Here is a 19,295-nt window from a genome sequence, read left to right as displayed (position 1 = left end):
TTTCACGTCAAGCAGCACCTTATTTTAATCTCTGCCATTGCTGCAGTTCCTTCCTTTCCCTTTTTAGAGACCATAAACTACCCATTTTTCATCATCAGCGTTTCTGTTGCCAGCCTTTATCGTTCCTTGGTGTATCTCTAAATCTTCAAGATCCACTTTATCCTTTTGTCTACAACGTGCGACAGACACAACCTCTTCTATCATCTCTACGTCTTTAGATGTAATGCTTGGCAAGAAAAATCCATCTGATGAAGTGCTTGCTGTCTTATTTAATCTTCATCACAAAAGTTTCATTTGTGTCCTGCTGTTCCCGCAGGTGCAGTCAGAGATGCTAAAAAAGTGGAAGAGGTGGAAGCTGGGTAAGGACATCGACGAGGAGTACCGCCACACCCACAGCCACACGCCGCACATCAAGAGTGGCAGCATCGCCACCGGCAACCTGCCCTATCTCAACGACAACAACGCCAGCGACCCAAGTGGCGACTCGCCTCGACTCAACAAAGCTGAGCCCTCCTGCTCAGCCGCACCCGAGGAGAACCGCCAACTAGTGGTTTCCTACAGCAACGGCATGGGGAAATGCAGGACCACCAAGAGCAGACACACCCTGCAGTTCTCTTTCCTGCCACACCGAGGCACCAGCAGTCACGTGAGCACAGCCACAGAGGAGGCGCGTCTGGAGGAGAAATTGCACACAAACACTGTTGAAGGGGAGGAGACTAATGTCTGAGGGCGCCCTGCTCTAAAGAACTCGTCACAAAGACTAACACTGTGCTTAGAGATGTTTCGGATCAGTGTTTAACACGCGCAAACAAGACAGCCTGAGTGGGAAGAGAATGATGACATAACCCCAAAAAGGTCACGATGTTTTAACCGGCCTGCTGCAAATTAATAGTTAATTGTTTTTGGGACCTTAAGCTAATATGTACGATTCACTTCAGACATCGGGAGTGATTCAATACGCTCAAAAGAAGCTCTCATAATGGTGTGTGTGTGTGTGTGTGTGTGTGTGTGTGTGTGTGTGTGTGATATTGAGGACTCCTATTAGGACCCTTCTCACATCCCCCATGTGTCATGACTCATGAGTCAAGTGTACCGCTGTGGCCACACTTGTGTTGTGTGACAGATTCTAGCATGGATGCTCATTTGTGGTACTCTTATACAAAAAAAATCTCAAAAGTGCCAAAAAAAAAAGCTATTTATGTTGTTCTTTTGGTTTCCTGATACTGAATGTGACTTCAGCATGCATGACTCGTGATGTTTTGTTTGTAACAGGATGAAGACAGAACTATTCGGACATTCTTCATGTGTTGAGGAAGAAGATGCTTTGCTCTTCAGAGAGACTATAATATTTAAGTTATTCTGGTTTTAAATGACCATGCCAAACAAGAAAATAATAATACGTCTTTTTACATCAATTGGGTAAAGCAGGTATCCACTCCTTCATGCACATTCCTGTCCTCCCTTCTTTGTTTATAATAACCCCTTTTCTTTCTTTTTAAACTGAATTTTGTGGTTGAATGTATAATGACAATGGAGAAATATGGGTGGTATTTAAGTGTATATAGGTAATTTAAAAACATGCCCACAAGACCTACTTTTCAGTAAAACTGTATTCTGTTGAATTGAGGCAAACACAGAACATTAAGTGCTTTTTTACACAATGGGTTTTCCATTTCAAAATCCACATTAACAACACAGGACCCACTTGAAATGTTCTTTATTCTTGGAATTGGGTCTGGATTTAATTCTTGGTATTACGTTTTCAGTCATCAAAAGCCATCAATGATTTTCACAAAGATAGTATACAAACACTCAATTGAAGTGTAAGTGAGAGAACTGTACATATTAAACTAAACTAACTTTAATAAAAGTGAATACTGGTATTATAGAGTCAAGGACGTGTTGGTGGAGGGATGTGTTGTTGTTCAGTGCTTTCGCTTGCAATCCAGGTGACAGAAAAGAATAAACATGACTTATTACCTTGAGAAAGACACAAAACATGATTGTACCTGTCCTTTACTTTCAATGTTGCAATTGGCAGGATGGGGTCCAAAGCAAAAAAATGTCAAAAGTTTCATAAATAAGCCAAATTGTTGTGTCTGATATGTATTTGTGGATCCAATTAAACTGAATTCTGTCAGCAAAAAAAGTGTCAGGAGGTGTTGTCAATTCAGCTTATCATAGAGACTCACGAGTTTCATTCCTTCACAGTTATGCAGCTTGTCTGCCAGTCACCTTATGATGTAATTTTGACAACAGAAACCGACATGTTTCCCAACTGTATTTCCACATCGGTAGAAAGATTAAATAAATAAATCAACCTGTGTGCGCATGCATATCATAGGGCAGTTATTCCCCATCATTGTTGACTGCAAAGCCAATCAGTGGACTTACTATCAATCGACATCGGTGATGCATTGGAGATGACTGCAACATGAAATTATAATGACTGCTCAGCGTGTTATTGCACAGAGGGTAACAAGTTGTCAGCGGATGAATTATGTATTGGTTGCACATAGATGTCCAATAATGTGCGTGTGTGTACGGGTGTTCTTGTGTGTGATTGATGTAGTAATCTATCTGATAACGCCTCCCTCCTTCCCCATGCCTGTATTAACATATAACAGAGAACATAAACCACTGGAGGCGGCTCTCTGTGTGGCTGGAAAATAAGCCAGCAGAGGATATTGCATGATTATCATATCACAATGTCTCTCATGGGAATCAACTGCATTTCACTATATGTAAGTAAAGACTACATAATGAGAATGCATGGGAGGATTTTGAAAGGCTTGGCTTTGGCTCTGGATGTATTTCACATTTTCTTTTCTTAAAAACACCCATTGCCTTTTAGAAATAAGGATGTGTTTTATATGAATAAAATCATTCAAGATTCATGATAGATTATTTATAACGTTAAGCTTGGATTCAATTATGGAGTCCTCTCTATCATTCATTCTCTTTTGTGTTATGGCCCATTGCCTTCACAGAACTAAATGGGAAATGAAATATAGATAGTTAGGATAAATAAACACACGGATGAAAAATGAATAAAACAATACTGCCTTTATTTATCGGTCAGTATTGAGAGAGAGATCAGATTTTCTCTCAATACTGAATTGAACAGCATTCCAGATATATGATAATTATCCTGTTTGTAAAATAACTTTATCCTCTTTAAGATGTATGATTAATAAAGCCCAACAAAATGTTCTGACTATTTTGCGGCACAAGCTGTCAGGAGGATTAGAGCAGACAGACAACAGTTAAAACGAAAAAAATATCTTTATTAAGTTAGCGCAGGGCAAGTACTTAACCCACTTCCACATAAGACATACGAGGATCGACAACTACCAACGAAAAACCACAACTTAAATACAAAGACTAATCACAAGGACAAGACACAGCTGATAAGGGAGGGAAAAACACAAAGGCACCAGGTGAACACACAGAGACAGAAAGTTAAAACAGACACAGGGGGTGAAGAATTTTCAAAATAAAACAGGAATCTGGTGTGATGGATCGTGACACAAACAATTTGAAGTTGATTAAACTATGTACTCTATCATCTTAATGAATTACCGTATAAGATGTATTCTTCCGTGTTCATGCATCTCTTCTTATGACACCTCTTTCCAGCTAATCCTGCTGGGGTGTGATGTTGAAGATTGTGAGCTCAACTGCCGTTCTATTTATTTGAAGCAGATTTGGACAAAAGCTAGCATTAAGCGATGTAGGTACATTTGTATTAAAGTTAAAAAGTTGCAACTAACCCCCTGGTAGCATGACTCAAACACATTTTTGTCCTGTTAATTAAAAATTGTACGCCTCTTGTATGACAACAGAATTTAAGCTATCTTGAGTAAAGGAGTCTTTTGACTGCTCATATCATCGTGTTCTTATGTGTGACTTTTATTAATGACCTAAATGCATATTTCTAACGATCCCTAGTTAGTAAGTATTTCAAAGTATTGAGTAAATCTTCCTAAGCATAAAAATGTTGACCAACCTTCTATTAGAAGAAGTCTGCTTTTACTAAAACCTTGTTGATATTTTCCCAACCTCACAAAGAAGATTTATTACCAAAAGAGAAACAATCTTTTACTTATTGCTTAATGAGCAACCAGAGGCTCATTTCCTAAAACTCAGAACAAAAAAAGACTCAACCAACCCAGCTACAAAAACAGATCAAATAGTTGCTTTGTGTTGACTCCTCCCTTGCAGGAAACTATCTATTTTAGGGACTGTCATATTTGTCTAACTACTGGGACCAGCCAAATCTCCAGATGGGCAGTTGAGATGTTGCAAGTCTACAGGGAGGAATGTGGAAAATACACTATGTAAACAGGGGGTCATTGAAAACATATGACAGTGGGCAAAAACATCTTCCATCCCCTGATCCCCTCTCTCGGGATCAATCTGCTAAAGCCATCTGTGAGTAGTGGATTTGGCTAATTGAGGAAACACTTCACAGCAATGTTGTGATGTGAATTTCAGACCACACCACCAGCCCAAAGGGATTTTATTTGTGTGAAAAATCTTAAATCCAATCAAAAATCGAAACAAATGATACAATTCTGCTTTATCCTTGTGATCCGTCCAGGGGGGGCTCACAACCTGATTCTCTTCGGTCCGTAAATGTGTGAGGAGGGTAAAGGTGTGGTTGAAACTAGATGGAACAAATTCTAATTACCGAGTGCTACAATCAAAACAAAGGCCACTATGATGACTGAATTAATGATTTAATGTATTATTTAAATTGTAATGAATAAATATTTAACGGCTAAATTCATTTTTTCGCAATGATTCATTGACCTCTAGTGACTGGAATTTTGTTTGGAATGACAAGCTCCATCATTAAGTGTGTGTGTGTGTGTGTGTGTGTGTGTGTGTGTGTGTGTGTGTGTGTGTGTGTGTGTGTGTGTGTGTGTGTGTGTGTGTGTGTGTGTGTGTATGTGTGTGTGTGTGTGTGTGTGTGTGTGTGTGTGTGTGTGTGTGTGTGTGTGTGTGTGTGTGTGTGTGTGTGTGTGTGTGTGTGTGTAATTGTGAATGTGTGTTTCTATCTCTTTCTGTCGCTGTAAATCCCAACCTCCTGTGAGTCATAAATGAATAGGAAGTTGTATACACGGGCCACACGAAGCCAGGAGATGTTATTTTGGGTTCAGGACAAAAACAACTTAGAACAATGACACACAGTAGCAATCACAAACAAAATGAATCACTTGTGACAGGTCTATTGTGGAAAGCACTTGAGTCAAAGAACAGGCTAAGTCTGGGTGAGGCTTAACAGTCCAACAGAAGGGGGAAAATCACTGCTCACATCTGTATGAGATGTTAATGAGAGTGTGTTGGTGTGCATGAGGTATTGATAGTGCATAACAAATCTCATGAGAACAATGCTATTTGGTCTATGATACAAATCAAATATTTTTCCCACCACAATTCTTCACTTCTTCATTACCAACTCGAAAAGTTTGCCAGGACTCGCTTTTGTTGCTGCTTAAGGTTGATCGCCACAACTTTAAAGGTGCCACAGAATGCATCTATGTGATATTGTAAATTGTTCTCTGCAAAGAAGGTATATAACTTTGGTTCGTCCAAAAGATGTCCAGATGCGGTTTTACAGGCCCATTTACAACCCTATGATTTGCTCCTAGAATGAAACAAGCTGAATTGCCTTTTTTGGGGGCTCATTTAAATAATTATGACGAGTTCTGCTCTGATTGGCTGGTTTACAAGGAGCAATCCATGGCTGCCTCAGAGCCCACAGAAGTAAGTGAAGTTTGCGAAACTGTGAGAGATGAACCATGGAGGCTATTGGCATCCAACCTTACATGTTTGAGCCTTTATCGGAGGAGGAAACTGATGAATTTGAAGAACAGCCAGTTGGTCGGAGATTGGACAGCAACATTACAGAGTGGTAAGTGTTAGCGTTAGTGTTTGCAGCAGCTGGTGTATGCAAATGTTGGGGCTGGTCTACCGTGTGTGACGTCACACACAGGGATTGTTGTAATTCACCCGTTTTACCGCTGTGATATGCATATTCATGAATTGCACGTGAAGGAGGAAACAATGGTGTTTGAGGTTCACGGTATGTCAGTTCAATGTACCGAACTCTCCGTATTCAACTATGCCAAGGTAAATACAGTTTTCCATTTTGTGGCACCTTTAAAGCAGAAATAGACAAACCTTTTTTCCCCCTAGTGTTTCAAGATAGTAATATTCATGCTGCCAGTGTTGGATCACATTCTGTTTTATTTCTACGGAAACATAGGAAATGTTTCCTTTATTACCAAACAAACTGGGAACGGGGACGTTGATACCATATTTTGTGTCTGTTGATTTGTATTAGAAGAGGAATATCCACCTACAGTACATATTTCGTTAGCAGCATGGCTAATACTAGCAGCCTAGCTAACATACCAGTTAAAAAAATGAAGAATCCGAAAGACCCAATCCCAATCTCATAGCTAGGGTAAATGCAGAGAAAAACACTCAAAAGTACTTATACTGTTACTATGCAGATTTTGTTACTTACTGATCTAGCTTTAGATAGAATGTCTTTCTTCTTCCTTTGTAATATTTGCCTCCGCAATCCTTTGCGAGTAAGAGTTTCCCCAGTTTTCCAATTGTTCAACACTTGGGAACTACTGTAAGCTATTTTGATTTGCATTTTAGTACAATACTTTCAGCATCATTTCAAAAAGTATTGTTCTGGAGCTTTTATTGTGAAAGGAAGATCTCTACCCAGAGACAGGCATAATTTCATACTGAAAACGAGTCTTATAGGGAACCAATTTAAATGCTAATGGTGTCTTTTCTTCCTCATCCATTACATTGTGCAATGAACATGTACTTCATTATGATCAGTTCTCTATAGCCACTTCAAATGCAATCACATGTATATTTCTAAGTGCTTTCATTTTGAGATTCTTACGTACAAATGACGGTATATTGAATATATTTCTGCGCCCAGTGTGGAACAAGACTAAAACCTTCTGAGGGATGAAGAGGGACAAATCTGCTTTCATCAGCTGTCATGTAGTCAAGTCTGTATTTGTGTCTGTTCATTTGTAAAACTTGGACTGTTTTTTGGCTGCTCTGACTGAACTTTTTGAAATCTCTGTTTTGAGTCTGGAGATTTCTGAAGAGCTATCTCACAGAACGTCATTCTATTTTGACAACACTGGTCCTACAGGCCAAGCCACTGATATAAAATGCATTAGACTGATGGCTCAATAAGTCTTAATACATGTAAAAGCAATAGAAGCAGACAGAAATGGATGCTGATTTCTTCCACACTTGGCTTGGACTTCAATAACTGGTAATGACTATTCAGTTCATCTGCCAGAGAAGTGTGCTCCGCTGCACCTCTTGCCAGTCAAATTATTTCTACTAGACCCAGCGCCACATTCTTCTATCATTGTAACTGCAGTCTCGTCCCTTATCTTACTGGATGAGCTGCACATCTTTCTACATATATGCTGAAAAACAGAGCTTGAATTTCAAGTAGCTGTAGTTAAGTGATTGGCATTTAAACTCAAATAAGATATTGAAACATTGATTAATATGACGACCCAAATGACATACTTATGTAAAGGGCAGAACATGCTTGAAAGAGCAAATTAATAACATAGATTAAACAGCACTTTTTTCACAGCTCCTAGGATAACCATTTTGTTGCTATAGCTTCTGTTTCTGACATTTGAGCAAAAGTAAGTAAAGTAGAGTGAATGCCATTGAAAACACCAAAATCTGACAACACTGGGGTAGCAACCTGTCCATCAGAAAGTTGCACACCGTTAAGCTTACCCCGCCCTTTATTGCATTTCACTTTAAATGGAAGCAGAATGTTACAATGTAACATCACGCTGTTATGAAAAACCCCTGTAACTTGCAAATGAGACCATAAACTCAAAAGGAAAATGTTAGCTTAGGCAATAAACCAAGTGAGAAGTAGGGTGATTTTTTTCATAGGTTTCTACACAATCAGACTCCTTTTTGTAACCAGTGAAGTTGCCGCCTGCTGGATATAAAAGAAAATAGAAGTTAAAAACCAAATCAATGAAGGCGTTTTTATACTGCTTTGTTCTACACATTGGTATAAACCCCCATTCAGAAGAAGCTGAAACTATCTGAAAATTGAACCAGTTAACCGCTCTAACTCTCTGGGTAAAGCTGTGACTCACAAATCATCCTACTAGACAACTCCATTACATTTCATTTAGCTGACACTTTTATCCATAGCAGCTTACGACAAGCGATTGTATTGCTCAGAGCACTCGAAACAACTCGGTGATATCTGCTTCCTCAAAGTTAAAGAAAGTCAAACATCATGTGTGTATCAGCCTAGTGATGCAGAACCATTTCATAAGTTAATTGTTTCTTTCTTGGCCCTTACTATACCCTTCATGTCAGGTTTCATGACAATCAGTCCAGTAGTTTTTCTGTAATACTGCTGACAGGCAGACAAACTTAGCCAGAAACACAACCTCCTTGGCAGAGGTAATTGTACAAAAGAATATAAGAGATAAATACACAGATTACAACTCATTACACCACACCCTAAACTTGACGTCTTGACACTTGACCACATGCCTCTTTTTTTTGTCAGAATTTTACTAATCCACCAATGTTTTCTATACATACGTATCAATATGGAAAGGTCTAACAAACAGATTGTATTATATTGCTTTATTTGCTTAGCAACAAGTGATCAATTAGGATTCTTTCTTGATATTAATCATTCAGTTTTCCAGTTGTTCCTTTAATGTTTGTTCAGATGCCTTGAAAGTGGGACAAACACATAGATCACTTTCAAAACGTACTTTCAAAAACAAAATTATGACCGCCTGCAATAATTCACACTGCCGAATCAGAGTCAAAACAGAAAGCTCTGAGCTTCAAAGACCTTATCTGATGACGTATAAATTAAACTCAAACCTTCTGTATTGGCAGTCATTGGTTCCTCCCGGGGTTCTGCTGTTTAATAACTTTCCTTATCTCCTCTCTCAGGCTGGGGCCTGTATAAACAGTAGCACATTTTGGGAGAAATGTGTCCACAGAGACTCCCCAGTGTTTGTTCAAGGTTTCATTAATGACAAACAGTTCGGTCAGTTTATGGTCACCCAAATCTTTAATCACACTGCTGTGTGTGTGTGTGTGTGTGTGTGTGTGTGTGTGTGTGTGTGTGTGTGTGTGTGTGTGTGTGTGTGTGTGTGTGTGTGTGTGTGTGTGTGTGTGTGTGTGTGTGTGCGTGTGTGTGTGTGTGTGTGTGTTTGCATGTGTGTGTGTAAGTCACGTTTTGGCCGAGACATGAAGAGTCCAGCTTTGGGGACTGAATGTAAACATTGGAAACTACGCACAAGCTTAGTAAGATATGTTTGTACTCGTCTCGTGGTTTTGAGATTATCACTGAAATATATTCCTTCATATTTGGAAATAGAGGACATTCCATACTTTGAAATGGAAAGCCATGTTTGGAACGTATGGGATCTGAATTTCAAAGAGTAACATACTGAGCTCAGATTCCCACAGGGACCATTTGGAGGCATCAAAGCTGCCCAGCCTTCTAACCTTATCCGGTTTTATTGAAGAAGGCAAAGACAGACCAGAGAACAGTGTGAGAAACACCGGTACATTTTGAGGAGTAGCAAAAAGCTGAAGAAAGCATCTGACAGGCCCTGTAAATAGAATGGAAACATGAGGGTCAAAGCAGCCTGAGTCTGTTACAAAATCCACCAAAATGCATTTTTTAAATATGTTTAACAACAATATCTAACATTAACACACTAGAAGTTCTCAACAATCACAGGTTAAACTTCGAGTCCATAAGCAACTGTGTACTGGATCCGATCTTTCTGTAATAGCAGCATGAAAGCAGACAAAGACAGTATGAAAAATAACTAAAAGATACTGAATGTAAATATTATGGATGTATAACAGATACCGTATGTCAAGTTTACCCGTGCAACACTTAGAACCACTTTAGAGATACAACCTGCTATTTAGTGAGTTATGGATGAGCCTAAAGGTATGTTTTATTACCTCTGGACAGCATCGGGCTAGCTGTTTACCAGCAGTCTTTATGCTACTCTAAGCTTACCAGCTGCTTGCTGTAGCTTCATATTTTCATATATGACAAATGTATCAATGGTCCAAAATAACAATTAGCAAGGAAGCAAATGAGTAAACTATTCCTTTAATTATATATGTTCTCCTCCCTGCTTATTACATGCACCTGAATTCATTTGCGCACCTGCTTTCATTTCAGAGACAGAAATGTCTGTAATTTGGCATACAAGGAAACATAGTGTGTTCAGTGTGTATGAGTGGGATTTGTGCTGCTCAGTGTATATGTGGGAGGTTGAGTTATGAAGCTCATCATCATGTGTAAACATTCATTAATGAAGGTCACCGTAATAGACTGAGTAAGGTGTGCATGTGACCTCAGTGTGCACGCCTCTAAAATAATCCTCCTCTCAATGTTGCTCCTCAGTGCAACAGCTCCATACAGGATTGTTTCCTGGGCTTTTTAGCTATCGAGGAATACTGTCAGCTGTAATTATCATGTCTAATAAATTAAAATGTGCACATTTGATACAGAACTTTGATCAATATTGTTGAAATGTTCATAAATATGATTATTTTATTGAGGCTCCAAGGTCAGCTTACATGTGAAAAGAAAGATACAAAGAGAACAGAAGTCGTTGGAGAATTGAGACTGTCAATTAGCCGAATCAACATGAATTTCCCGCAGCTGCCACGTCACCCACGCCATATCCCTCCTCTTTGTACCTTTGTTCCTTCTCTGTTTTCCTCTCCTACATCTGTTGCTTTTACATTTATTCCTCACGCCTCCATTTCTCAATCGTTTTTTTGAACTCTTTCCCTCTCTCAGCATCCGAGGGGAACTGCTGACGCATGAGTTTGGGAGGGAGCCTGGAGCGATTTCTGTTGGCATATCTGTATCCTCCTCCTCATCATCACCTCTGTGTTTCCATCAATGAGGTTACATATCACCCTCTGCTCACCTTCCTTGGCTATCTCACCACCTCCTCTCAACATCTCTCGAAGGAGAAACATGCTCATTAGGCAGCAGGACTTGATTAATGGGCGGATTGAATTTAACATGCTGTATGTAAATGAAACCTGGGTTGTGCGCATATATTTTGTGTGTAAGACAATATAAGAGGTTTGTTATGGACAATAAAGCCTCAAAGGAAGCATGAATCTCCCTTTGTATTTTCTCAATGGGTCTGTGTTTGTTATTAACAAAAAAAATGTCTTGCTTCCTCACCCACTGCAAACTGAGGTATACACACATCAACCAACACACTCACACGTCATTGCTCCCTCTAGGTAGTTCTTTGTATATATATTGTGTAGGAGATGGAAAATTGAGCTATGGGCTTTGACAAAGAGTTCTCCTGCTCTCCTTCATCCATCTCCTGTTCAATGGGTAAATGAGGGCTCTTTTATCTACTACTTTGTTATACTCAGACAAAGTAAAATACATTTCTAATCAAGTCTTCATGTGTTCAGCTATTGTAAAATACATGTTAGATTTAATTTTTTTACATCATAATCACCCATATTCCTCCCATTTTCTTTTTCCCTCTCATTAGTTCCATACTTCTTTCTCTCAATGATCCATAAACAGCTGCGATGAGCAGTGCTTGGGTTAATGGATCATGGTTAATGTGGGGTAAGTCAAAGACAGGAGGAAAAGGCAAATGTTAAACTTAAATCCTGGTGGTCGTTCACATGGGATGGTTCGCTGTAAGCCTCATTATGTCTGGAACAAGCATAGCATTTCTTGGCAATTAAAATGGATGTTTCTCAACTTCAGAGAAACATATTTAAACTCTTCATTAGATTTGATGAACTTACTGTAATGTCCTAACAATTTCTATTTATGTCAAACAGATTGTTTCTTTGAACAGAAACAAGGACAAACCACAATCCAATGAGTAATGCCAATTCCTGGTAGAGCTGTCAAACCGGCTTGGCTTTAATTTTGAAAAATGCTTTTAACTTTAGATTCCAGATATTATGCCACATCAGATAATACATGACAAACAACTTAGGGCACTCAGGTCACACGGAGCAAAGCCAACATGAATGAATTTAAAACAGAAGAAAAGAAAGATTGATAAGAAAGAATAGGAAGTGTGTACATCATAAGGACACTTGGTGATAATGCCCAATACTCTCCATACTTGGAACATTTTAACTTTCACAAATGACATTGGCTATTTGTTTTAATGATATATTGACTGTTCCCCCGCTGTTATTTTTAGTCCTCTTGGAATCTGTGAAAGTGGTTGCTGAACACAGTTAACAAGTAAACAATTTGTTTCGTACATTGACCGAGATGCTACTGGTATGCTAGTGATACGGTACTTGAGAGTAATGATCACTTCAGCATGCTCACCTACTTATTAGCATTTTTTAATGTTTACCATGTTACCATTGATGGTGTAGCGAGTTAGCATGCTAACATCCCTCTCAACAGAGCTGAGATTGACAGGAATCGTGAAAAAATTGGCTAGTGGTAATAAACAAAAAGTAGTAAGATCGCCAAAGTCTCTTTTCATACCCTTGTTGGTGTAGCAAGTTAGCCTGCTAACATTTGCTAATAACCATGAAAAGAATGCATCAACTTGATGAGCCACAACTTGGTGGCTGAGCATAAAGGCTAAACACCATCCCATACTGCGAGCCCTCATTTTTCTGATGGACGTAGTTGAGATAAAATTGACAGGATACGTGACCAAATTGGCTAGTGGTGAAAGACAAAGAGTAGTAAGATCACCAAAATCTCTAGTCATCCACTTTTCTAGGCAGCAGCACTGACAAAATAATTCTGAGAGAATTATTCTTTGGATAACGTTGACGTCAGAGCCAATATTTAATTGAAGTGCGAACTGCACGGCTCATTTTTCGGCTGTGTATCCTTCCTTTGTCGTTGTTTCTGATGAGCTCGATTTGATTAACTAAAAAACAGAAGCTCTTTAATGACGTGAATCACTAAACACCTACAGAAATCTCTCCAGGTGATGTGAGATGATGCATCAGATGAATTGCTTGAAGACTCTGAGTTAGGGAAAATCAGTAATGTGCTCCAAAAAACGAAAGTTAATAATAATAACAGAGTATATAGCCCTTTTCATTTCTCAAATTTCCGCCTCCTCAACTATTCGACTCCTTGGTAGTGACCCATAAATCGGTTTCAGTGCGCCATCTTGAAAGACATTTAATTCCTCTAAATGCACATCGAGTATCAATCATCGAAGACGCTCTCTAGAGGAGCTCAAACCGAGGATACACTAATGTATCCTTCGGTGATGTATTTCAGCCAACAGTGATGTTTAAGAGAGGCGTGATGCACAGCTGGACTCACTTCAACCAAACGGCTCTGCAATCTGTTCCTGTTGTGATTATACATTATTGAAGATGATCAGATTATGATGTGACTGCTCTGATAATTGTTTGATTCTGAAATTGTATATTTATGTCATTATTTAGCAGGTCTACTGGATATTCCATTGTTAAATCCATTCATTTCATTTTATGAAAAGTATTTCCTCCTCAGTCAAGTCATACCAGCGCCTGTTCGCATCTATAGCCTGTTATTTTTATTGTTACTCTCTCCTCGGTTCTCCTCCTCGACTCCTCCACCCGCATCTCCTGTGGGCGGGACTAAGACGTGAGGCGAGGAGTCGAGGAGTCGAGAAATTAGAAATGGCTCTTCATGATTCATGAAGAGCGTCCGATTGTTGTTTCACGCATCAATTTTTTTTTCATTTCAGTCTATTACTTCATTTCAAGCAAATAATGCAAAGAGCAAATATTATTCAATAAAGCGACTCCAAAATCTTGAAGTACATTAGCAACTGTTAGTGTTAGGGTTCAGGAAAAAATCCTTGTTTGGGCGGGAAGAAAACGTGTAGCTCTTTATGTTACATCCCCTGACTTCGTCCATCACTCTAGTTACAAAGGCCACTTGTGGAACCCTAGACGTGCTTAACTGGCACTGGAGGATTACCTGCGTCAAAGTTTGATATGTTGGTGCCTAAAGTTCACTCTTTGAAAAGTGAAGACATGTTTGAATTATTTCATTTGTTTCACACTAAGATGGCTCCTGTCTCTTTCTTACTGTGTATACTTCCTCAATCTCCATCCTCAGGGATATGCAAGGTCCTGTTAAGAACTCGACCAAGGATAATAAGTGGAAAGGAGGAGGAGGGAAGAAGTAATAAAATAGATGGAGAGAGACCTTTTTCTTCTTTATTGAAAAACTTAATTTAAAAGCCTCTTAACAAAGTGTTTGAGAAAGAGAGAAGTGAGAGAAGGGGGGAGGTGAATAAAAGAGAGGAAGTGCTGAGATCTGAATACAAACTGCTCCTTTGAGACATATTTCATAATATAATTAATTTAGATGGTTTATTTAAATGCTAATTTCATTGTTTTTGATCCTAAAGGGGGTAATTATTATAATTTGCAGTTTGTTATAAATATTCTTAATGTGAATTTCACTTGTGATTCAGGGTTTTGGTTTCTTCTCTCAGTAACTCGACTGATTTGAAAAACCCTGTATCTCAAAGCGCAGGCAGAGAAACTGATTTCTTAACGCATATGGGATTGCTTTGTCTGTGTAATGCTGTAGAAAGTGGAGTTGTGTGTTGTAAGAAGAGAAACAGACAGGGAAGAATATAAACAATTAGTTTAGTGATATCAGTGAACAACATGCAATGGCATTAACAAAGAAAGTTCCAAAATAATTTTAGCACTAATTCTCTTGGTACTTCTCCTTGATGAAGTAAGAGTGGTGAGCCACAAATTACGATTGGCTTACCAAGGCTCAAACAACTTCCAGAATAACAAACAGGTGGTCAATAGATAAACAGAAAACCCATTAGGTAATAATGGCAGCATGGTGGCTGAGTGGTTTAAAGGCCTATCAGCACTGGAATTGATAATGAGGGTTGTGCATATGTTTATTGTTCCTCTCAGGTGCTCCGCTTTCCTCTCATGAAGCAATAACACAGGGAATTCTTAAAAAGTACAAGAATCAAGCAATTGCTAGAAAACTCAGGCATGGTCACTGTCTCCAAAACAGCAAAGGATTTGAACGTTTTGCTAATTGAAAAAGGTTGGGCATCTCCCTTTAAAGTAGCCCATGTACCACAAAAAAAGTATAGTGTTTGTGTGTCAAGTGAAGTTACAGAAATCGCACAACCTTGTTTAGTTTAGTCAGTATTTAATGGGTTCATTTAATTTAGTCAAGCCTTGGATGTTGTTGTTTTGACAGCTTGATTAAGGTAAGTGCAAACAGGTGTGCCTAATGATGTCCTCTGAGCAGGTAGGGTCTGGACACTGTTAAGGTATAAGAAAATAGGTAAGATAGTTCTGCTGTAAATGGCATTACATTGTAATTGGTGTGCAGTAATATCAAAAGTAACTTAAAGATCCTGTATTTATGGTATTTTCATTATTCTGTGTGATGTGGTGCTTTGTTTTATTAAACCTATTGTTAATAAATGCCACCTGTTTGGCATTACTCCAGCTTATCAACCTTGTCCATCGGCATCACCATGAGATTGCAGCACTGCTCTCGTCAAGCACAGTATGCTATACCTGAATAGGCTTTGGAGTATTCACTCACCATAAAAAGAAAGTCAGAAGGCAATCATTTATACATTACAATCCCAACTTTGTGTAACTGGCTCGATTTGGAGCTGCTGCTAATCCCATTGCAAGATACATTTTTTATGTTTAAGTATACAGTATGCATATAAAAAACAACGTAGTCTACATGTGACCCATTAGAATTTATCTTCAAACTAAATCAACTCATTTATCAGAGTTCACAAGAAACAGGACTTTAGTATATGTTATTCTATATTGCAAATCAAAATGTATTAGAAAGATAGGAAAATATGTTTCAGGCTAAAACTCATGACATACATGCCTTAAAAAACAATTGCACATCTCATTACTGATAAAAGAAATCTTTAAAAAATCTGATATTGCCAGAAAGCAGCGCTTCTCATTAATGTGCATTGTTTTCCCCCAATGGCCAAAAACATCTCAAGATATAAAAGGGAAGGTAACTTTGATATCAACTGTACTAAAAAATGTAATCACAAAGTACATATCATCATATGAAATTCAATAAATAAAAAGTGAAACAGTCATTCATTCTCTTTTGTCATATTTTTGATACTTATATTTTCTGAAGGATATTCTGTGACAGATATGTGAGCTAAATTTGTGGTTACTTTTTTTCATTTTCTTGGATGAAAAACAAGAAGGCTCATTATGTAAAGATGGAGAGGAAATCTTCCCTAAGACATGTGCATGCAGCACAGTTATCTTTCCTTCTTCCAACTTCCTCAGTCTTTGCCTAAACCCTCATATTGATTAGCAACAATGGCCAACAGCCAAAATCATCACTTCCCCTGTTCCTATCCTTCTCAGTTATATACACTGTAAATTGAGAGATTTTTGCAGGCTTTTACTCCCCTAATTCATTCCTCACTTAACTTGTATTCACCTTCTGTAACAGCAACGGATCAATAAATCAGTCCAATAAAACTTAGTTGCATGAAGTTTTGATGGTTTTGATACCTCTCAGAAACATAATACATTAGCTAATCAGGTTGTCCTTATTTCTGCCCTTCCAGTCTTCAGTTTTGTCAGTTTTTTAACAGATTTTTACTTTTTCCTCAGTGTGTGTGTGTGTGTGTGTGTGTGTGTGTGTGTGTGTGTGTGTGTGTGTGTGTGTGTGTGTGTGTGTGTGTGTGTGTGTGTGTGTGTGTGTGTGTGTGTGTGTGTGTCCTTCCAAAGTGCTGATCACCCTCCTCAGTGATCTTGGTGTTTCCGTCAGGCCGGGTGGTTTTTATGACCCTCATTAATGAGGGGCAATGTATCTGCCAGCTCTTGCATAAAATGACAAACTGCTGGTAACGTGTTCAACTCAGTGTAACATATTTTAAATAACCATGATATTTATGAGCAGTGAGAAATCATAAGGAAGTGTGCGTATGTGTGTGTGGTTTCGATGGTGACATTTACTGTAACGAAGCACACTGAGTGAAAATGGTTGGAAGGGTGGACAGATGTATAGCAGGCGATGCACAGACGATGGTCACAGCAGTGATGTGGGAGGCTGAGAGAGTAAGCAGTTTGACACTATAGGGGGATGTGACCTGAGGCGTTGTGGGTTTAATAGAGCGTTTTGAATATATGACATCCGGATATGTACTTAAAGAAGGATAATATGCTCTGCACACTTCATATCCTCCCAGGGAAAATGATGAGGTAATCTCAGTAGCAGAGTGAAGTGTGTGTGTGTGTGTGTGTGTGTGTGTGTGTGTGTGTGTGTGTGTGTGTGTGTGTGTGTGTGTGTGTGTGTGTGTGTGTGTGTGTGTGTGTGGAGATTTTTAATTGCTCCACTGTCCTCCTCAGGCATTGGAAATCCATAAATGTATTCCTTCTAAAAAATATGTAATTTAGATATGTTATTATTGAAAATTGAGATAAAAGGGACATCCAGAGGTTGCAGTTTTCATCAGCATATTTTAAAGGTAAAGCAGCCAAAGAGTTTTTTTCCTTATGTGATCCCAATTATTTCTCGGAATGGTTAATTATCCACAGAGCAAATTGAAGGAATGGCAGTAAGATATATTGAGATGCAAACCTGTGGTCATGTCTAGCTTTAAAGGTCACCTATCATGCAAAATGCACTTTTTGATGTCTTTTATACACAAATATGTGTCCCCGGTGTGTAAGAGGCTCACAAAGTGGGTCTCTCACCTCGCTCTTGAGCAGTTCACACATAGCGATCAAACACTGACTTTAAGCGCTGATTTAATGCCGATTCGTCCCCTAGCTCCAAAATGGGAGCGGCCGATTGGATAAAAATTGTGTAGTGTGCACTTGGCATAAGGCAGTCAAACGTTGTGCTGTTGTTGGCTGCAACAATCGGGACAAGGTGATGCATGCAATCCCATCTTCGGAAAAAATCAAGCATCAGTGGCTAGATTCATTTTAAGTACAAGTATGAAAATAGGTAAATAGTGACAAAAGTGTGTCAACTAACCATTCAGAAATGTCCTGCTGCAACTAAAATGTTTGTACTTCCACCAAAACCTCGTCTTCTTCAGTGTCATAGTCAGGATCATGTTCATAATAAGCTTGAACAGCTGCATTTGTGTGGGCAGACATGTCTCCTTTTCTCCTCTCGTATTCACCGTAAGCATGGTAACATGACGCTCGTGCGGGTTGGCCATGCCGGGGAAGCGGAGAGTCACAAACACTTCCTCAGACGGCCGTGGCCAGCAGCAGCTCATTAGCATTTAAAGCTACAGACAGAATCAGCACTTTCGAAAACACGGCTGAAACAGAGGTATCTGGGGCATGCAAAAATGCTTGATCTGTTTGGTATTTTGAGCAAAACACTTCGGGGACATGTTTTTTCCATATCTGAGACCTATAATTTATGCCTAAGAAAGAGTATAATTGCAGACATTTCAAATGTAATTACTTTAATGGTTTTTTTTCTGTACTTCGCTGTATTCTCTATAACCTTCTCTAATCTCATGGTTTCATTAAGGCCCTTCTAGGAACTGTCAGGGATATAAATATAAAATAAATAAATAAATATATGATCTAAGAAGCCACACAATATACCCACTTGTAATATGTAAGACATGTTATATGTTTTATTTTATTTATATATTTATTTATTTTCATCAGAATACTGTATAGCCATTTGTTATCAAAGCTGGTAAAGGTGCAGCTAGTTTTATTGATTTTGTATACTGCAGGGTAGCTTTGTGAAGTTACTCCAGGTGTCTAAAGTCTGATTTAAGAGTTGATTATATTTCACATCTTTAATCCAAATCTGCAAAGTAACTAAATATATTAAATAAATGGTGTGCTGTAAAAGTACCTCTGAATTGTAGTGGGGTAAAAGTACAAAGTAGCAACACATTTAAATACTTTGAGTAATTAATAATTGAAATGTTTGTTTAATTGAATATTGTGAGAATTTGTCAATTTCAACAGACATGCCACCATTCAAATAAAGCACTTTATGCTGATATGTGGAATGATTTATTTCTCATTGTAACTTTTAACACCAGTTTGTTGTACATCATAATACCAATACACTACATTTGACACTAGATTAGTATTCATTTTGAACTCCCAGAGGGTTGAGGCTAATGCAAAATGCAACACCAGTATAATGTGCATTCAACACTAGCTCAGTGTACATTTCTAAT

The 19,295-nt window shown here is 38.6% G+C and overlaps 1 protein-coding gene across 1 annotated transcript in view; it reads left to right on the top strand.

The window, feature by feature from the left end:
- gcgrb (glucagon receptor b) overlaps window positions 1–2,154 on the top strand; it is a 64,433-nt gene extending 62,279 nt beyond the window's left edge. The window contains exon 14 of the mRNA XM_063884471.1: window positions 317–2,154. Coding sequence (XP_063740541.1) covers window positions 317–727 — 411 coding nt within the window. The 3' untranslated portion in view covers window positions 728–2,154. The remainder of the gene's footprint in view (window positions 1–316) is intronic.
- The last annotated feature ends 17,141 nt before the right edge of the window (window positions 2,155–19,295 follow it).

Source organism: Eleginops maclovinus, chromosome 5, assembly GCF_036324505.1.
Source record: "Eleginops maclovinus isolate JMC-PN-2008 ecotype Puerto Natales chromosome 5, JC_Emac_rtc_rv5, whole genome shotgun sequence".
NCBI classification, from domain to species: Eukaryota; Metazoa; Chordata; class Actinopteri; order Perciformes; family Eleginopidae; genus Eleginops; species Eleginops maclovinus.
The sequence above is the reverse complement of the archived record's forward strand: the minus strand, read 5'-3'. Positions and strand labels throughout refer to the sequence as shown.